General features: G+C 40.5%; 1 protein-coding gene and 1 long non-coding RNA gene across 2 annotated transcripts in view; one reads left to right on the top strand and one right to left on the bottom strand.

Moving 5' to 3' along the window:
* Iqch (IQ motif containing H) overlaps positions 1-21,697 on the top strand; it is a 184,749-nt gene that overhangs the window by 98,972 nt on the left and 64,080 nt on the right. Inside the window, exons 13-15 of the mRNA XM_052763476.1 lie at positions 1,645-1,820; positions 9,108-9,380; positions 14,268-14,459. Coding sequence (XP_052619436.1) covers positions 1,645-1,820; positions 9,108-9,380; positions 14,268-14,459 — 641 coding nt within the window. The remainder of the gene's footprint in view (positions 1-1,644; positions 1,821-9,107; positions 9,381-14,267; positions 14,460-21,697) is intronic.
* Positions 14,501-21,697, bottom strand: part of LOC128125802 (uncharacterized) — a 96,311-nt gene continuing 89,114 nt past the window's right edge. Inside the window, exon 5 of the long non-coding RNA XR_008223232.1 lies at positions 14,501-16,810. This is a non-coding gene — a long non-coding RNA (uncharacterized LOC128125802). The remainder of the gene's footprint in view (positions 16,811-21,697) is intronic.

Raw genomic sequence — 21,697 nt, 5'->3', positions numbered from 1 at the left:
CCTCCTTCCAGCCTTTTCCTGGACCAGTTTAAAAGCCACTCTGTCTCTATAGAGAGAGACTTCTCCTACCTGCCACGTATCTCACTCATTAAGTGAGCAAAACATTCAACCATCTAAATCTCTTCATTCTTTTTGAACCCCAGCCAACCATGACCACTTCTTGAGTAATCCCTATGTAGTCTACACTGTACTGTGACCTGGAGGATATATAGAATTTAAGGAGCTTGGAGAGTGCTGAGGGTGTAGCTCAGTTGGGAGAGTGCTTGCCTAGCATGTATAAAGCCTTGGGTTTGATCCCCAGCACTGAATAAACCTGACCTGGCCCTGAAACCTGCAACACCAGCAATTAGGAGGTGGAGGTGGGAGGATCAGGAGTTTGAGGCCAGACGCTGTTACATAGTGAGTTAAAGGTCAGCCTGGGCTACATAAGACCCCATCTCAGGGAAAATATTAAAAAGGAGCTTGGATTGATAGATTGAAAAATTATCAGAGACTGGAGATGATACTGCTTCATCATATTAAATCAAGGAATTGCTCAAAAGGAGCAGGTACAAAGGGCATGGCAGTGAGTTACTGTTGGCTGTACCATTTGGTCAACACTTCTGTGTGCCAGATACTGTACCAAGAATATTTTTCTTTCGTTTAATACTCCAAAACTCTACACCTAGGTGATTCAACCCCACATTTACCAATGAAGGAACCAATGCTTAGAAAAGTTAAATAATGTGCCCAGGGCCCTAGAAAGCTCAGAGGAGGGAGGGCTGGAAGTGTCACTTTGGCTCCCTCCTCTGAGCTTCCCTGAGTACCTGGTTTGACCTGTGTGTTTGGAGTGGTTGCTGCCCAAAGACATTTCTCAGTCACTTTGATCCCTAGATTTCCTGGAGTGTTGAGCCAAGTGCTTTGTTCCTGTTTGTATCTAGAGTAGTCAGTTATTTTATGAATGAATTAATAGCTCTATCAGCTGCTAATTTACATCCATGTGCCCTTAAAATGTTCTGCAGCACTGAGTGAATGATCTCATCTCACTCTTCCATTGGGACTTTTTCTATGTGTGTATTACGAACATCTTGAGGAAAAAAGCAGTTGAGGCAGTGTTTTCCCTGGACCAGGAATCACTAGATGTGCTACTGAAGCAAAATAGTCCTCTCTGGGGCTGGAGCTGTGATAGGGTGGTTCCTGAAGGAATCATTGCTGGTCATAATCAGCCCATTTATTCTGTCAAGACCTTCCCTGGACTGGCCCTGTCAAATCCAAGCAGAGAATGCCATTGAAATTTCATCAGCTTCCTAAAGTTAATAGCTCTGCTTTATAATTTGCTGACCTGAATGGAATACCTTCCCACCAGTGATTAAAGGGAATGGTTTAGTTAATCCCTGTGCATTATCTGGAAGTTTACTTCCACATTCCCTCTCAGTCATCTGTATTTTGTTGGTGGTGGTATCTTTTTTTCTTTAGAGAAATGATGAAGCGCAGAAGGGCTGCTTTAGATTGCTGAGACACATTCAGAGCCCATCTAAATTCACTTTGCTGTGGCTTTTGGATATGCTCTTTGTTTTAAACTACTGTAACACCAATTGGATGCCAGAGTTCATCATGTCATTTACCTTTGTATCAGTAATTAACATTGTGCCCATTATTTCTCAGATGCCAATGTCAATGTCATCTACATCTGCTCTCATCCCATGAATGATGAGTTAAAGCTGTACTACAAAAAACTCTTGAGTCTACAAGCAGCTGTCGTCTCGGGGAACTATGAGGATAGGAGTGACCTGCAGAACAGGTTCAGAATTATCACCCCTGAAGCTGTAAACATCTTCACTGTGAGTTTGTCTTCTAATTACTATGGCTTCAGGGATGCAGTAAAATTAAATTGGAAATTTTATAACTTGCAACGCTCTGGTACACATCAGTGAAATATTATTGCAAGTTTAACAGCTTTGCTGATTAGACTACTAGTTGGACTGTAGGAAATAAATACCACAGTTTAACTTTCAAACTTAGCTGAGCTGCCCCTACCCAGTTTCTCTGTGGCAGAAGCCTAATTGCAGCTACTGGGAAGTATAATCAAATAGGTAGATTTATAACATTTATCACTCCTTTTTCTTAATTTATGTGGAGTTCACCAGGACAGTAAAAGTCTGGCCAGGCCTATGCAGCCATAAAACTACTCAGGGAGAGAAAGTGGACCAGGGCCCCAAATTTCTGCCTTTCCCACAGGTACTCCTTGTTACTTTCATTCCTTTGGGGAAGTGAACTTGATGTTCGTATCACATGGTTCTGTATGAACAAGGTTCACATTTTAACATACTGATTTTTAATGGATAGAATGGACTTTCATATCTGTACAAGAGTTACTAAGAAATTAATGGAACCAGGAAGGCAGAGTTCTAATCAAAGGCAGTACAACCGATGATTTGAAGAGGACTTCTCTAGGTTTTAAAAAGAACTTAATCCCCCCCCCACACACATTTTATTATCTAATGGGCTACCAATTTTGAAGTTTGTTTTAAAAAAAGAAAGCATGCATTTGCTAGTAGATAGCACTCTCCATTTATAGATGAGGAACACCGTAGTCAGCTCTCTACATACCAGACAAAGTGGTGGCACGGAGGGGGATTAAACCCCACCAGGGCTGCAGGGGAGGCATGCTGCTTTGTCTATGCTCAGCATCTTCTGTATCCACTCTCTTCTCTCATTAGAGGACACCTCAGTGTTCCTGATAGTGTTCTGCTTAGCTTTGCTTCATTGGCACATCTGGTTGTGGAAAGGGAGGACAGGTACAAACTATCACAACTTACTTATACTCTTGGGGTCTTTCAAAAGTAGGGATCTCTGGTGCTTTCTGGCTATCCTATGCCCTCAATGGCAATTGACGTAGATGTTAGGAAGCAAAGAAGAAAAACACCAAAACCCATTTGTGTTTAGTTAAACTGTTGATATTCTCAGAGCCAGAAACTCAAGCTAACACCTGCTAGCTGCCAGTAAAGAGCGTGTGCGCATCTGAAATGCCTGTAGACACTGAGAGGTATGGGCAAGGAAGGGGATTTGTGATTAGGAGAGTAGGTAAAGTAACATTTCTCGGATTCTTAGCATGCATTTTCTTGTTTGAGCCTCACAAAATGTAGCAACACAGAAATCATTGCTCTCCTTTTATTGCCGCAGAAACCAAAACTCATTTTCTAGTTCAGTGTCCCTGGTAGGGCCAGATTGTGAACCAAAATCTGTCTCCTCTAGGTCACTGTTACACATGGGAATGACTGTTTTGTTTGGGGATGACCCAGTGGCCTTGGGCAAGCCTCCTGAGCTCTCTTGTCCTCTGTTCTTCATCTATGAAATGGGGTGATGGATTGGGTAATTCCAAAGTCCTCTCCAAGTCTATAATCCTCACTCTGAGAAGGTTGCCCTTGCAGTGCCCTTTCCTGCTTCCAGGCTAGAGCCAGGCAGCTGGCACCCTTGACAGCCTCAGCTCCAGCCAGTGCAGGTCTGCATCTTGGTGAGCAGAAACAGGTAGGCAAGGTTTGAAGTACTTAATATTGCTGCTTGGAGCTTAAATTCAAATGATTTGAGTGATTAATCACTCATAGGCAATCAACTTTTTAAAACACAGAAATTAAACCCTCACTTTCAAACCGGTTCTGTGCCTGTTTAGCTATTGCTTTCTCTCTATTTAATGGGTCTGGGAGATGGTGTCAGTGCTGATTTTCATTCAAATGGATAGCTTTGAGGAGAGTTCTTAAAGCGTGCCAAAAATCTGTTTGTGCATCTCTCCAAGTTACTCTGTAAAGCTAGACTTTGTAATGGTAAGTGTGCTTGTATAAAAGTCATCATGTCTATTTTGGAGTATTTTAATGTTTATGAAGACATTCTAAACAACTGTCTTTGTCTCAGGTCAAAAATAAGAAATAAGTGGTGGTAAAAATGAATGTAGCCACAAGGAAGGGCATTAGGAACATGTTAGATCTTTGTCATTCATGGTTCTTTGCTATCTGGAACTGGTGATGCTGAGTTTCTCTAATGGTCTCACAAGACCTAAGGACAATAGCATGTCATCTGCCATCACTTACGCACATTTGAATCTTTATTAAACACATACTGAAGATGATACGAGGGTACCATCATGCCTAAAGACTAAGGCATGCCCAGAAAGACATGGATCTAGAGAGAATACTTGTTGACAGAGATACATAAATCTAGAGGAGATGGAAATGTGCCCTGGCTGGACGTGTCCTCAGAGCTTGAACTTGATTGCTGTACCTGCTTTCCCCTCTTCATAGTCCATCAACCCACAGGCCTTCACTTCTCACTGTGTAAGATGAGCAAAACAAGTGTGGTAACTGTAACACACAACCATGCTAATGGTTCAAATCCTCTACTTTATGGTCAGAGCTGTGTGACTTTGAACAAATCATTCATTTCATAGCAAGGACTGTGGTGTAGATCGGATGAGAGATGGGGTGACAAAGACTTTGAACTTCTTTTTAAAAAGTTTTTTAAAAATTTAGTTTATTTTTGATTTTGTATGTGTGCATGTGTAGGTGCTCACGGAGACCGGAAGAGGTTGTTGGATCCCCAGAGCTAGAGTTGTTGTGAGCCACCTGGTGTGCTGGGAACTGGGTGCTGGGAACTGAACTTGAGTCCTCTGGAAAATCAGCAAGTGCTTTTATCCATTAAACGGTTTTTCCAGATCCAGCTCTGAGCTTCTTAATCATCAGATACCCTATTGTAACTCAAGTCAGCAGCTCTGGATGTGCTTTCTTTGTGTCACATTTCCACACTGAAGTGCTTGTGGGGAAAGGAGAGCAACTGAGTGAGCAGGGGGCTAGGTGATGAACAAGCAGAGCTGAGCACACACAGTGCTGGCATTCGCTGGTGGCCAGTGGAACGCCGGCTCGCCTGGAGCTGCTCTCTCGGAAGTGTCTCTGCAGTGTGGACGGACGTTATGCTAGCAAAGTAATACTGTATGGACCAAAGAGGCTGAGACTTAAACTCCTGGCTTGGAGGAGGGGTCCAATAGTAGATTATCTAATTTTCCTCAGAGGATCTCTGGGTTTTTCCCTTTTCTTACTGTGGTAAACTATGTACAAGATAAAATTTTGCAGTCTCAGACATTTTTAAAGGGACAGTTCAGGAGTGTTAAGTGCATTCACATTGTACATGCTTTACTACCATCTACCTTAGAACTTTCCTCGTCCCAGCAGAAGCTCTGGACACATTCCATAATAAACATGGAAGCGCTCTGGCTGTACTTAGGAATTCTTTCAGAGATGGAAGGACCTTAGAGACCTCTCACTTGAATATAAGGAGCTGAGTTTCAGAAAGGCAGAGTGTTTTATGTCCCAGCTTCTTAACTCTGGGTTGCAAACCAAATGTGAAGGCTGTGAAAATGTTTTTCAACATTCTATGACCAACAGTTAATTCAAAATCAAATCCTAATGAATCCAACACATTTTTGTTTATGTCACATGACACAAATGTTCTGTAGCCTCAGTTCTGACCATACAGCTTGTACACTTTGCATTATACATGCCTTCATGGCAAACAAATTTCCATTGAAATGTTGTTTGTAGTTTTTATGTGTATGAGTGTTTGGCCTGCATGTATGTCTCTGCACCACATCTTCTGGCTTCAATGGGCATCAGGCACAGGGTTTCTATTGCTATGATGAACATCATGTCCACAAGCAACTTGGAGAGGAAAGGGTTTATTTTATCTTAGAGTTTATAGCCTATCCTGGAGGAAAGTCAGTGCCGAAACTGAAGGCAGGAACCCGGAGGGAGGAATTTGAAACAGAGACCATGGAGAATCGCTGCTTACTAGCGTGCTTTCTATGACCTGCCTAACTTGCTTTTTTCTACAACTCAGAACCACCTGCCCAGGGGTGGCATCACCCCTAGTGAGGCAGTTGTGTGCCACCATGTGATTGTTGGAAACCTAAACCAGGTCCTCTGCAAGAGCAGCAATGTGGGCCCTCACTCAATCAATAAAATGCCTCTTAGGCCAATCTGATAGAGGCATTTTCTTAACTGAGGTTCCTCTTCCCAGATAACTCTAGCTTGTGTTAAGTCAACAAACCTTAACAAACACACTGTACATACATACTTTTCTGCTTTTATAAGAGTATGGTTTAATTACAGAAATCAAAGACATTTGATATTTTCCTACCACCATTTTCCAGCAAGTAAGTATCAAACTTGTGTCTTTGCATTGCATTCTGTGAGACTATTTGCTTTTTAAAACTTGCTGTTTGAGAGGCTGGAAAGATGGCTCAATGTTAGGAGCTTTGGATTGCATTCTGTGAGACCATTTGCTTTTTAAAACTTGCTGTTTGAGAGGCTGGAAAGATGGCTCAATGTTAGGAGCATTTGCTGCTCTTCCAGAGGACCCGGGTTAGGTTCCCAGCACCCACATAGTGGCTCATAATACCTGTAACTCCAGTTGGAGGGGCTCTCATGCACTCTTCTGCCTCCATGGGTTCCTGCACAAATAAACATGGTGCACATAAGCTCACATGGGCACACACCCATACACATAAATCAAAAATGTATTTAACAGGCTGTTGAGTTTCTGACTGAGTTATAGTTTTAAAAACTATTCAATTAATTTTGGCTTGGGATTTGAACAGAATTTCCAGTAAATTCTGAAATGTCCCTAAACACACTTTTGGTGTTTTGTATTATGTATTTATGCAAAGTAGCATTTTTAACATTGATGACTATAAAATAAAAATATTGATCAACTCTGAGAAAATATTGAAGATGTTCTACACCCTACAGTATCAAATATTTAGCAAAGACTTAATTTTTTTATAAAAAATGAACAAGCACAATCTCATTAGCATATGAATTTGTTTTCATCTTTAACAAGTGGTAAAATTATGCATATACCAAAGAATTGTTTTAAAATAAATTTGTTATTTATTATCAATAAAAGTTTGATTTGTATAACTATTTATAAATACTTGGAGTTGCTTTTCTCATGGGAGCCAGGCGATGGTGACACACACCTTTAATCCCAGCACTTGGGAGGCAGAGCTAGGCAGATCTCTGTGAGTTCGAGGCCAGCCTGGTCTACAGCGCGAGATCCAGGACAGGCACCAAAACTATACAGAGAAACCCTGTCTCAAAAAACCAAAAAAAAAAAATTCTCCTGGGGATAGGGGTGAGAAGCAGGAAAAAGTTTAAGCAGCCCTGTTCTAAATCACCCAGCAAGCTGCAGACCCATTTAAGACTGAGAGCTAGGGCCTTTCCTAGTTCAGATATCTTGCTTGCACACTTGCAAGTTATATCCTGCAGCCATTTAAGAATGGGTGCATTAGACATTCTTAAACACAGCCATTCACAGTTCTTCACATCTTTGTGTTTAGATAAATACATTTTCCTTACAGTTGTACTAGGAACCACCTTCTAAAACCCCTTCAATTCCTCAAGCATCCAGTACTTTGCACTATATTATTTACATGACATTTTAATGGTTTTACTTTATTTATTTATTTACTTAATAATAATTTTGTTTTTATTATTAAGGTTTCTCTATGTAACAGCCCTGGCTGTCCTGGAACTCTCTTTGTAGATCAGACCAGCCTCAAACTCACAGAGATCTGCCTGCTTCTGCCTCCCTCCAGAGTGCTGGGATTAAAGGTGTGTGCCACCATGCCTGACTCTAATGGTTTTATTTTTAAAAGAGAATTTTCCCCATAAAAATAAGTCAATAATACAATCATTTATGGACTATTGGCCCAATGTTATACATGTTCATGATCTTATTTCAGCCTTGGAGCAACTCCAGCATGCAGGTAATTTTTTTTTATTCTAGTTTGACACATAAAGAAATGGGCTCATGGAGTCTAAGTCAGATGTACTTGACTATAAACTCTCAGCATTTTGTTGGGTTCCATGCTATCTTCTCTTTAACAGCATGAAAACACAGTGCAGCAGTACAACAGTAGGCTTAGTCTACGGCTCTAATATTTCATTCCATCCTTGGGCAATGGCTTTTCCTGCCCATCTCCACTTTCTGAAAACCTCCCCATGCCTCGAAATGGACTTGATCCCGCCCTTCTTTTCATGATCACTCTTCTGACATTCACTAAGTGCGTACCATGCCCATGTACTAGTGCAAGTACTTCACAGTGCACTGTCTCATTCAATCCACAACATCCCTAAGGCTGGTACGGTTACACTCATCTTACAGAGGAGGAAATGGAAGCTCGTAGAAAATAATTAACTTTGATATAGATTAAAACAGTAGAAAGAGAAGAGAGAGTGGAGAGGAGAGAGAGGGAGAGGGAGAGACAGAGACAGAGGGAGAGACTATGTCTTGTATGTGCTGTCCCACTCCTTGAAAACTGAACTCGGTGTATGAGGTGTGTGCTGACCATCTGGCTGTTTTCTACCTTGCTAGATATGAATAAAATTACTTGTTTAATTGAACAAGACCCCCACAGGCATTGCTGAGCCAAGTCTACCTAGTCAAAATAGGATTTTTAAAAAGTTTGTATTGGAAAAGAAATTTGAGTCTTGCTGTAATTTTCAAATATTTTCTATTCCTGAGTGCTTTCCAAAGTGTTGGCTAGAATTCTGGTAATCATTATAAAGCATATGTTCTCAGAAAAGGATTTGAGGGGAGAACTTGGGGGAGGAGATCAAATCAAATGCCTTTCTCCTTTGGAAACATTGCCAGATTAGAAGTCTATATAGAGTCTATATAGAAGAGAACACTATGGGGCTTTTTCCTTCATTTTTTTCTATTGATTTTCCAGACGCTTTAGTGTTAAACCATGCCAGAAGTGTTGTGGAGATGAATCACTATTATCCAAAGGCCGCCAGCCTCTTTTCCTTCTGACAGAAGGATAATTCCACGTGGATCAAATAAATACAGATGTGTAGTAATTAGTTCTATTCCCAGTGAGCCTATTTCCAACACACTAAAGATGTGAGCGATTATGGAACCTTACCCCAACAGCTTTTATCAATTTAAACCGCTAAACAACAGGATAGGTCATAACCCAGCCTGCTATTAATAATGTATTTATTATGTACCACATTACAAATTGGGGTAGGGACTAGAAAAAGATACCTTTTAAGAAGGGTGATTTGATTGTCCTCCAGAAGCATCACATGTCCCTGGCCACTCACCTGCTGTACAGTCCCAAGGCAATCAAAAGAATAAAAAATCTCATCCAAGGAAAAGACGCCTACATCGTGGGTGGGCTCCTCCACAGAGACGATTTGGCTGTGGCTGATATGTTGAATGTACCCATCCTGGGCTCAGAGCCTGAGCTGGTTCACCTTTACAGTGCCAAGTCCGGAAGTAAACGGCTCTTCGACAGTGCTAATGTGCCAGTGCCTCCTGGAATATCCGACATCTATACTTACCAACAGGTATGTAGGGTGCCTCTGTTCAAGTGTATTCTACCCCCTTGACACTGTACAACTTTAGGTAATCTGGTCCAGCCCTGTCCAGTGAAGACTGTGTGAATGCTTGAGTTGCCCTGAAGAGACCTACATTATGCCTTCAAGTATGTTTGGTTTCTGTTTGTCTGTTTCCCATACTTTGAACTGAACCCAGGGCTTCTCACATGGTAGGTAAGTACTATGAGGTTTTATCCTCAGCTCTCTTTTAACTTTTTGAGACAAGGTTTCACTAAGTTAAGCAGGCTGACTTTGAACTCGTGGTTCCCAAGAATCTATGCATGTCTGAACTACCAGACCTGGAGGCCTTATTATAGAACTTACTAGAATTTTCAAAATGTCTACCTTTTGGGTTAAGTTACTAAATGCTGCTAAAATTAATCATGGGAATTAATCTACTGTCAGTATTTAATGCCTTAATATCTATTAGTTCACCATCACATTTAATAAGAGTCTGTTTTGGCCAAGAAGTGGGTTTGGAGGCTTTAGAGAGTGCGTGGTGAGACTTCAGAGCACTGAAAACATCCTTGACTCTGACAATACTTTGGCTCTTCAGGAATGGCTCTGAAAAGAGTAGGGGAACCAGGAAGTGAGATGGCCTCAGGAATAAACTACTTCTGGTTTTCCCTTGGACCCAGTCTGTGGCTCTGCACTCCTCCATTAGCCTCTAGAAATGTTCTCATTCTGATTCAGCTCCAGCAGGTATTCTCCCATGTAAACGCCATCTGTTTACATAATAAAGACAATTCAAAGACAAACTGCTGGCTGGTAACATTTCCTAACCTCTACTTCTGAATTTCTCTTGACCGGTTCTCTGAGACAATCACAAATTATCTCCTTTCCCTTCTTCTTGGACAATGAAGGACCCATAAACGTTGAGGCAGCGAGTAAGTGTCAGATTTGGGGATCTCCCTCTCCCTCTACTCTCTGCTTGGTCAGGATGCTCCGCACAGCACGGCCCCTGAGAACAAAATGAAGCCTTTGAGCTAATCACACGTTAGAAAGCTACTTTGAAGGCACTATGAATCCATCAAGCTGTCCTCAAGTGTTGAGTCTTGCTAGAGAGAGTTCCTGGCCAACATTTGGCTCATAGCAGAAACACAGTCAGGATTTTAGTTGAGGAGACCTGGAGAGACTGCCACCGTCATTAACTTGCACTGGAATTTGAAGGTACCTAGGTGGATTGCTTGATTCTGCTTCCTAATAGAATGTTTTGGCTGACAGACTTAATACGGGAGAAACAGATTTTTAAATGATACAACTGAATGCACACACTACACTAAACAATCTTCATGTCTTTAAAAAGCATGTGTAAAGTTTGTATTGAGTTTTAGTTTCATCTTCATTGATAATAGCACAGGCAATCTATGCTCTGAAATATTTCAGAACTTTATACATTAATTGTGGTTAAAGGTGTGGGCACATTTAATACAATACAAACTCTGTCTAGTTCTAGTATTCAGACATAGGACTAAAACCCTTCTCAGAGACCCTCAGATTTGAAGGATGTTATTTGACATATAGTATGTATCAATGGTATAGCAGTAAACCAAGTTGTATCTGGGTTCTCTGATTGTTTGGAAGACATCTGAGGTCAGCAAGAACTGAGGCTTTTCCAGATAGTAATGGCTCTACCTAATCAATCTGAGGGTTTCAGCATTTTGAATCTGCAGATGGTGATGAATCAATCCTGACTTTTTATTGATGTGCATTGCAAATTTAAAGTGGGGGAAAGCTGTGATTATTTTAACTTAGGTTAATACATATTCTTGGGCCTTAGTTGGAGTTTTACAGTGTAATTTTTCTGCTTCTGCTCTTTACCAATATAAAATGAATCACAACTAAAAATATATTACATTTTTAAAAACAGATTCAAACAAAAAATGATAAATGTTTGGAAATAGCATAAAGTCTTGTGGTTTATGACTGAGTTTTTTAATCTAGCACAGCACAGTGAGCATTTCCTGTTTTGATCCATAAAATAACCATGTAAGTCCCTTTCTGGCATGCGCTTTGTATGAAATATTGACAGCTTTGGTTAAATAATCAAAACTGGCAATGCTGTTTTAAAGCACTGTTCAATTTTCACTTAAAGATAGCACATAATTCTTCCAGCGGTGTAGTCTTTACAATACTATTGATTGTTTTCATTACTGTAGGGATCCTGCCACAGGCACCCATTTATAGGACTCTCAGAAGCAACAAATAATAGGATTTGGAGGGAACACATACTAATTCTGTTAGTATTTGAAGCTTCCAAGTATATATCTAAATACACCATTTTTAAAGGCTATGCTGGAACACCTTTTCTTAATCTAGCAAAATATTTTTTTAGCCAATATGAAGAGACTAATCAGCACTTCTGCTTCTACAACTTATGATCATAGTACACACAGACCATGGCAAGATATAACTAAATACAGAATACAGCTGACTGCAGAAAAAAGGGATGCAACCTTGGAAGACACAGCAGGAACCTCCTTTGTTTGTAGACCAGAGCCCTTATCATTTAAACATCCAAATTATCAATAAATACTACTCAATATTAGAGAGCTGAGACAATTTCATTTTCACCTTTATTGAATAACCTACAGTTGTATGAGCTTTCTGGAAACCCCAAGTGTGGCTATTTTGGTGTCTCTTCCACACTGCCATGTCATGTAGCATCGCCCAAATCATTTGCTGAATAGACACAATTCAGGATAACATATTATGCCTTTAAACAAAATGATTTTATAACTTGGCAGTTCTAGACCTCACCATTAGTCTTCAGTGCTTTCAAACTCTTTAGTTAAAAAATAAAAATCCAAGCCGGGCGGTGGTGGCGCACGCCTTTAATCCCAGCACTCGGGAGGCAGAGCCAGGCGGATCTCTGTGAGTTTGAGGCCAGCCTGGTCTCTAAAGCGAGTTCCAGGAAAGGCACAAAGCTACACAGAGAAACCCTGTCTCGAAAAACCAAAAAAAAAAAAAAAAAAAAAAAAATCCATTTGGTAGTCAAAAGAATAGGTGTACTGCATAATTTTATGTCAACTTGACACAAACTATAGTCATCTGAGAGCAAGGAACTCAATTGAAAAAATGCCTCCATAAGATTGGGCTGTAGGCAAGCCTGTTAGGCATTTTCTTAATTAGTGATTGATGTGGGACGGCCCAGCCCATTGTGGGTGGAGCCATCCCTGTGCTGGCAGTCCTAGGTTCTATAAGCAATCAGATTGAGAAAACCATAAAGAACAAGCCAGTAAGCAGCACCCCTCAATGGCCTCTGCATCAGCTTCTGCCTCCAGGTTCCTGCCCTGTTTGAGTTCCTGTCCTAATGGACATCCTTCAATGATGGACAGTGATGTGTAAGTGTAAGCAGAATAAGCCCTTTCCTCCTCAAGATGTCACAGCAATGATAACCCTGACTAAGACAATAGAGAATCAGAATATTACTGTCAAGTATAGGATGCCACAGCATGGGCATGGGTAGGTATAGGAGACACAATGAATTGGTGTTGTTTTGTTGCCTTTTGGGAAGTACAGACAACAAAGTCATTTCGTGATCTAATGAACTGGGTTCCTTCAAAGCTGAAATAGAGCGTTCTTACATAGAATTAATAGTCTTGCTACAGAGACTTTTGTCTGATTCAAATGCAGCACAAGTGACTTACTGATTTGGAAGCAAGTTGTTTCTCTGACTCCTCCTCTGCCCTCTTTCTACACTTCACCCTTCTCCAGTGACTTGCAGGCTTGGACACGAAGCCCCACAAAGAGGGAATGAGTGTAGGGTTTGGAGTCAAAGTAATCCAAGAGAAACCCTGCTCTGCCACTCAGTGCTGTATGATCATAGACAAGTCACTCAAGTCAGTCAGCCTCTCCTTATGTATTAAATGGAATTACTAATGTTGCCTTAGTCATAGGTTATTATATTAAATGGGAAACTCATATAGAGGATGCATGCAACAAGGGCCGGTTCCTACTGAATGTTCAGTAATGTTAGTTATTATTGTTCTTACTATCATTTTATAATTAAAGCATGGATTTTGATCCCTTAAAATTTCATCTATTTAATCCCAGTTATTGAGAAAGTATTGTTTCGTATCAAATGCAGGACAGCTGCAATTCCAGCAAGGCTGTTTCTAAAAGTGGTTTTTGTTGTTGTTGTTTTAAGTTTTAGATTTTTATTCCTTTTTAAATCCTAAAAATAGAACCTTTTTTCCCCAACATAATATTTTTCTTGATTATTTTGGAATTTCACATAATGTCCCCTGATCACCTTCACTTCCCAGTCCTCCCAGGTCCAGCCTCCCCATCGTGATCTGCAAATGTTTTTCTCTCAGTTATCTGTCTTTATAATACATTCATTCATGTCACAAATACAGGCAACTTGGCCAATTGGCCAAACAAATGTAGGTTAGTGAGAAAAAAATGTCTTCTACATTACAGTACTTATTTATTTTAGGTTACAGTATTAAAAGCTCAACAGAGTTTTTAGAACTATATTTTTATAGTCTTGACATTATTAAAACAATCATTTGAAGATGCAATAACCAAACACCTAAGTTACTGAGAAAGAAAGGTGACAATTCCAGGGTCCAATTATACATGTTTAAAGTGTCTTTTCTTTTTTCCTCACAAGTCAGCAGTAATAGATTTTTAATTTCTCACAAATACAACTGCATTTTAAACATGGCTTTTATCCCATTGGCTAGTGATTTCTTTATATCATACATCACTTCAAACTTCCTGAATCTGTCCTAATGAGTGGAAGGGAGCCTGATAAACAGACTGTGTAGAGATATACTCTTAGCACCACAGCCAAGCTGCTGTGACAGAAAGGAAACACGCTTTATTGTGTTCTGTACCTTTGCCCCACAGATGATAGAACAGTTGGGCCAGCTGGTGACTGACCACTTGCAAGTCCGACGCTGGGTCTTTAAAATGAACATGGAATTTGGAGGAAACGGGACGGCATTTTGTGACATCCCTTCCTACCTAGAGTGCTACAAGTGGGCGCTTAAGGAGAGTAAAAGATACGGCCATGAAGACTGGAAGAAGAAGTGGGCACAAGTGAGTGTTCAGGGGTGACTTAAACCACAGTGCTATGGACAGTCAGGAGATAAGATCCTTTCTCCCAGACTTAGCCCTGTCATCTATCAGCAGAGCCTTTCCTGGGCCTTAGTCCTAACGAACAATATGAATGGACTTATTGCGTTACTTAAATGTCCATTTGGGGGGCCAAAACATCTTTTTTCACAACGTCAAACTGATATGATACCTAAGAAATGACTAAAAGACCATAGTCAGGTAGCATTACAAATCTTAGCATCTGCCCTGAGCAGTTTCTGTGCTTCTGCCAACCGTGGTGATTAAGCTAGCTGTGTTTTATTATGAGGAATTCTACTAGCAAATGGTGGTCATTGTAAGCTAATGTAAAATAGCATTCTGTCAGGAGCCATGTTTTCGAAGACACTCTAAAGAAACCTATGTAACTACTAGTCCCTATGAGATGCTGAGAGAAGAAAAGACCCCAGAAGAGAACTTTCAGAAAAAGCTGAGTAGTAGGCTCAGGGTCTCAGGCTATGAGTGGAGGTGTGTAAACCTTTCCACATAGGTTGGTGAAATGAATTATACAACCTCAGTCTGCTCCAATTTTGCTTAATATCTGTACATGGTTTAATGTTTAACCTGACCTCGACACACTGTCCCACTTTGTATCCTTACACCCAGCTTCTGTTTATCACACTACCTTGTTTTTCCTGCCCTACTACAAAAAAGAAAATTGACAGGCAAACTCCTTATATGATCCCTTTCCTCCCAGCATGCATAGCGGTGGGCCTTGCAGTGATTTGCATCTGCTTTGCGCATCCCACTACAGAAGTCTATGAATCAAGACACAAGTGATAGAAAGGAAGGGGAACACTGGTGGGAACCACATTATTCCTGGGCAAGTGAAATGATGAATAAATCTAGAGAACAGTCAGGAGGAGAGTTCCTTTTAACAAATGGGTCGGTTCTCCCCATGATCTATTCTGGGCTTTCTTCCCCCTCCAACAGTGAACGGACTAAATGCAGTACCTGTCATGGCTAGCTCTTTACATATTATTTAAAGGATACCAAAATGAATTACTCTTCTAGAAAAAAAATAAAGCAAAGAAAATGTATTTAATTTTGAGGCCAATAGAGGTTTCTCTTATGTTCTCTTTGAACTGGATTTTATCTTTGTGAAGCAAAGCTGTTGAGTTTAAACCATGAAAAAGTCTAGACACTTTTATTTTAAAGAATTAAAATACTAGTGTATACAGTGTTTGCTGGCCTCAGCATTTCAAACCAATAATTTTTAAAGAATTCCCTTGACATTAGACTATGATAAATTTGAAATGTTTGACTTTGAGTTTTAAAAATATTTGCAGTACTGACATTTGGCTGAATTGTGGTTAGAAACCTCACTATAGATTATTTAATTTCAATTATTTTAAACTATGCCATTTTAAATTGTTACCAAATACATTTGGCACTGTTGTTAATGTTATTAAATTTGAGACTCTTAAATAATTAATGTTCTATTTAAATCATTTAAAAAAAACTTAACAGGGAAAAATAATTATTCAGAAATCCTGTTATGATGCATGGCTCATGCTTAGCTATGATGCGTGAGAAGCCAAAGCTAAAAATAAAATGAAGTCCCTGTGAGCTCCCTTCCCTCTTGCAGGGACTAACGACAGCTTATGCCTTCAAAGGGAACCTCCTTAGAGTGGAGGGGAGCTGCGGGTAGCTATTGAGAATTTAGGATTGGAAGCCCCCTTTGTTCCAGAAGAGCATTGTAACGGTGCACATTTAGACATCAAAGCATTACTTTATGAGCACAGGCGTGTTTTAATGTCCTATTACAGTCTGTAGACCTGCTCCTTTTGATAATGAAGATGTTGTATCATCAAGCCTAGCCTGGCACATACAAAACATATGCTGGCAGGTTATTAAAAATTTCAGCTTCTTGATGAAAGACTATCCTGCAGGCTAAGAGTCCAGAGAAAGACTCCATTCTGGGAGAATTATTAGAAATGAGAATATGACTGTAAGCACTAAATTATGTTAATACTTACAAATGGCATCATTTGCATAGCAGTTTGAGACACGATGCCGCCGTGATTTCTTCATTGGTATGTCATAGGCGACAGATGAAAGCAGCGCTGTTTATGGGGTGGGAGCTACTGTGGAGTCTTTTGCAGACGCTGGTCTTACAGGTAAGTAGGATTTGGTGTAGACATAGATAGACAACATAAAGACCACCTCTTTGTCCACTCTAATTTTGAACTGACCTTTGGCTGGCTGCAGTTGAGACTTGAAACAAAGTCACATGAGTCGTCAGATGCTAAAAAGCCATAGTCACCCTTGAAAATTCAGGATCAAGATGTAGGAACCTTTGGAAAAGCAGAAAGGCCACAATGGAAACAAAACATGAATTTTCTTATTTTCTCAGAGGCTGGTAACAAGCTTCTGCTTGTAATCCTATTGGCCAATGGAACCGGCTCCCCTTGCTCCACCCACTGGATCCCAATAAGCTCAGTTGTGGAGTACACAGCACTTGCTAAGGTTTCTGAATTCTTGCACAAATGCACGATTCCTTGCTTCTGAGTCAGGGTATTGTTTTTGGTTTTGTTTGTTTGTTTGTTTTTCGAGACAGGGTTTCTCTGTGTAGTTTTGGTTCCTATCCTGGATCTTGCTCTGTAGACCAGGCTGGCCTCGAACTCACAGAGATTTGCCTGCCTCTGTCTCCTGAGTGCTGGGATTAAAGGCGTGCGCCCCCACCACCCGGCAGAACAGCATGTTTTTTAAAGATTGAACTTTTTCATTTTATCTGTATTGGTGTTTGGCCTGCATGTATGCCCGTGTACCGTGCGTGTGCCTGGTGCCTGAGGAAGACGGAAGAGGACATCCTAGAACTAGTCACACTTATAGCCACCATGTGGGTGCTGACAACCAAACTCTGGTCCTCTGTGAGAGCAGGAAGTCCCCTCAACTGCTCAGCCATCTCTCTAGCCAGCAAGAATAGTTTTTTGGTTTTTTTTTTTAACCCTTCCTTGTACACTACTTTGTTTGACTGTGTTAGAGTGTTAGACATTTGGTATTAATTTAAGCATCACCAAAAGGGGAAGATCCTCATTCAGGGTACCCAAACTTAGAAAGGCAGAGTAAACCGTAATCATCATTTCATCTTCTTAGAGAACTAAGTCAGTGAACAAACCATTACAAGGGAGACCTGCCCACCACACTGAGCAAAGAACAACCCCCACTGCCTCTGTGGAGCCTTGCAAGCAGTAATGGGGACTACTTGTAGGGGACTGACCTAGGTGCCTCATGGAGAACATGGTTTGGCTTTATCAGGTGAGCTCAAAAAAGCCATTGACTCATCACCACAGAATGTTTAGTGAAGTTAAAATATAATAACAATATTAAAGATATGTCTAACCAAATAAGTGTAAAATCACTTTCTCATTGCCTTCATTTTCCTGACTTAATTCTCAAATGTGTATCAGCTCTCATTGCCAAAATAATTGTAAATATGCTAATTAAACATAAGATCTTAGCCATTTACCCTGTTTATTCATATTCATCACAATTAGTGCTGCATGTTACTCCATTTTATTAATTCTAATATGCTAAACCATTCACCTGTCTGAAAACTTAAGCTCATCTCCAGTTTTGTTTTGTTTTTGTTTTTAAATTGTGGACCAGAGAAAAGCTTTGTTTTTAGTTTTAGTGTGTGCCAAAAACAAAAACAAGACAAAAAACTTCTGTTGTATTTTTCTAGGAGAAAGACCCATGAGTAGAATGCTGTATGAAGCAAGAGGGCTTTGGCTCCTGTTGTATATGCTGTGTTTATAAGAAGGTGCTAATGGCTTCCTAAACCACTAGCAGAGCACACAGAACAAGGGAAGACTTCCTTAAATTCCTAGAGAAGCACCCCCACCTTAGGTCTGGCCTTGGGGCCATGCCAGTGCTGCTGCTCTGGCTGATTTTCGACTTTCCACAGACTTTCTCAAAGCACCGATGTCCCCGAGCACAGTCACTCACTGCTCTAGAGTGTTTCCCTTTCCCACAAGGCAGTGCATTGGGGGGGGGGAGGCTGTCAGTATGCAGACCTCGGCCTCATGGGAAGGGCCTGCTCAGGAGTCCCTGGAAAACCTGGCTGCCTCACCACATGCACAGCTGTTAATGTGCCCAGCTGACAAAAGAGAATTTTATATATTACCTTGTACCCAGTCATGAGGATATACACTTTGTGCCTTTCTCGATTTAATACACTGGCATAGTCATTTGAGTCCACCTATAAATTATCAAAAAGTGTTGACTTTCCCAATCAGATGCAGCACTAAAAACATGATGAGCAATTCAACTCATTCTTTTTTTTTTTGCATAAGCCACCAAAAATTTTGGTTTGTTTTTACTTATTTTTAGACATAATTCAGGTTTCCATGGTAAACATTTTTAAGCAGGAAAAGAGTACTGAGAAGTACAGAACTGAGGGGCAGTTGGCTTCACAAGGTCCCCCTGCTTTGCCTCTCTTAGAGCCTGCTAGGGAACAGCCATAACCAAATTACTAGGCTCTCTAAGAGGCCATCTTTATCTGGAAACAGATAACAGTACACCTGTCTCATGAGGCGGTGCTGAGAACCCAATGAATCCTTGGAATTGGCTAGCAATGTTCTTAGCATATGAAAGTTTAAGACATTGTTGCTTTTTATTATGCATATTAATTAAATTTGTATTAGAAGAAAATACAAGCAATACTGAGTAAATACAAATCAGTTGTTCTTTGGCAATTCAGAAGGTTCTTTAGAAGGCTTTTGTAGCCTTAAAGAATACTGTAGCATGCTTCAATTATCATTATACAAGATGCTGTCAAAAATTCAGAATGATGATCCAATTGTCCCTATGCTATGATTTTCCCAATGAATGCCTTTAAAAGAATAGCTCTTGATAGCAGCCTGGCCTCTTACCATTTGAAAGTAGAAAACAATACGTGTATTATAGCTTTCTCCATGTTGAATAAAGAGGCTTGATAAAGTCGAGATTATTCTGACCAAAACATTGAGTCTGGATGCTTCATTTTCTGGTTCCAGTTGGCATATTTTCTAATTAGTGTAGCAGCACGTCACCACGATCATTGGAAAGTCTTAATCATTTACATATTTTTTTTCTTAGCTCTGAGAATGACTTAGAACGTTTTCTTCCAGTTCAATGGTTATTTTCATGGAGCTGCCAGGGTTGAGTTTGAGGTACTTCTCTGTGCCTGAGGATGATGACAGGAGAAGGAAAATTGCCTCCCCAGTTAAATGAAAGCCAGGGTACCCCTTCCGAGGACCTATAATAATCAGCTATACAAGCTGTTGGCTTGTGTGTCCTATTGATTTAATATGCTTCTAATCAGTACATAAAGCTATGGGCCTGCAGTGTTAATTTTTCATATGCTTACAAAGTACCCTTTGATTTTCTGTCACACGTTAATTACAGCGTTTTGCCATTAAATAGGAAGCTTTGTGTAAACTAATTACTAGGTAATCATTGTCTACTGCAAGCGTGCTGTTTGTACCTTTTATTTTATTCTAAAAATGCACAGATCTCACAGTCTGGAAACACTCTACCTTCCAGCCATTAGCTCTCACTAATTCATAGCATTATTGTGGAGAGTGGAGGAGTTGTAATTGTTGTGGTATCAGAGCTGTTAATTACCGGAGTAAACAGTTGAAATGGTGCCAAGGTCTATTGTACAAGGCAGAGAAAAGGAGGTTTAAATGTTACTCCCACCATCTGGGGACTGGAGGAGAGGCAAATGCTTGGAAGCAGTGGCGAGGCGCTGCCGCCGCTTCCGCTCCAGGGTTGGCGGCCATATGGATCCAGAGAAACTGGAATCAATTGAATTTAACTGCCAGTTTTTCACAATAACAGCGCGGAAGGAGGGAATAAAACAGAAGACGAGAAGAAGGAGAATTGGTTAGTGTTTTCATACCCAGGAAGGTCCCGCTGGAGTGCTTTTGGAATTGTCTGCTCTGGTGAAAACCACAGAGCAGGCTCGGGCTTTGGAACGGATTCAAAGTGAGCTTTGCCTCTCTGACGGCCACAGTGCCATGTGCTTCTGGTCATCTGTCCTCGGTGCCCCTTGGTGAGTCAGGGATGCCCTTGAGAAGTCTAGGACTTTCTGTGACTGAGCCAGTCTCAAGACAGCCCCCAACTGTGGGATTCACTGGTCTCCTCCTGTGCATGGTCTGTAGAAAGAATAATCAATTTACAATGCTGCCTACATCTTCCTGACTCCTTTTATGCCATGTGTGGAAACACCTAAAAAGGTCCAGCTCTTCTCTTGATTGAGAAACGATGTTGCTTGCCCATTCCTTTTGTATAGAATTAAATACAAAAGTCTCTTGATAATCTCTCCGTTTCATTCCTGGAACTCAGTCTTTCCCCACACTTGAATGAGAATCAAAGCCTGGTCTACAAAGTGCGTACCAGGACAGCCAGGGCTACATAGAAAAACAAAACAAAACAAGAAGAAAGAAAGGAGAATCAAGTCCAAAGGGCATGTGATTTCCTTTTGTCTTCACTCTGCAATTAAAGAGCTTCCATCAGCATCCACCGTTTTCCCAACCAGCCTTATTTCTCTATGTGGATAGGAAGAAACCTGTTTCCAGAAGTAACAGTTATGGCTAATTCCACTTATGGTTGATTTAAACATGACATGGTTTCTGTTTTAAAATATTGGAAAATCTTTGAAACAGTCATATGTATTTACTGGTTGTCATTCTTACAGTTCAGTATAATTTCCTTGAAAACTATTTTCCAATGGTAAGAATATTTGTCTATCACCAGTCATTTGCTGCGGTAACTACTTTTCAGTATCATTCCCCAAACATGAACATATTCTTCTCTTTTTAAACCACCCTGGATTACTGTATTTATTTCTAATCGTTCCTTTAGCAGATGTTGAAGTAATTTGGGGTGTAATATAAACAACTCTTTTAAAGAGAGAAATCACAGATACACCAGGGGAAAAGGGGGCAGCATATATCAGGCTTTTATAATGGCAGTTTTGTCAGAGGAGGGAGAATTTTCTCCTCCTTTTGTGTATGTGCAAAGTTCAATTAAGAATTTCTGGAAGCACTTCATCTTTATCTGTTGAAACCCCCAGCATGCAGCGCGACAGGATGAGCCTAGAAACAAACAAACAAACAAACAAACAACAACAACAACAAAAGCCTAGCTCCCTGCGGTGAGGGGAACGGGAAACAGCAGTGTGCGCACTGGAAAGT

This window comes from Peromyscus californicus, unplaced genomic scaffold (assembly GCF_007827085.1).
Source record: "Peromyscus californicus insignis strain IS unplaced genomic scaffold, ASM782708v3 Scaffold_11__1_contigs__length_118956290, whole genome shotgun sequence".
NCBI lineage: Eukaryota > Metazoa > Chordata > Mammalia > Rodentia > Cricetidae > Peromyscus > Peromyscus californicus.
Note: the sequence above shows the minus strand (reverse complement) of the source record. Positions and strands in the feature narration are given on the sequence as shown.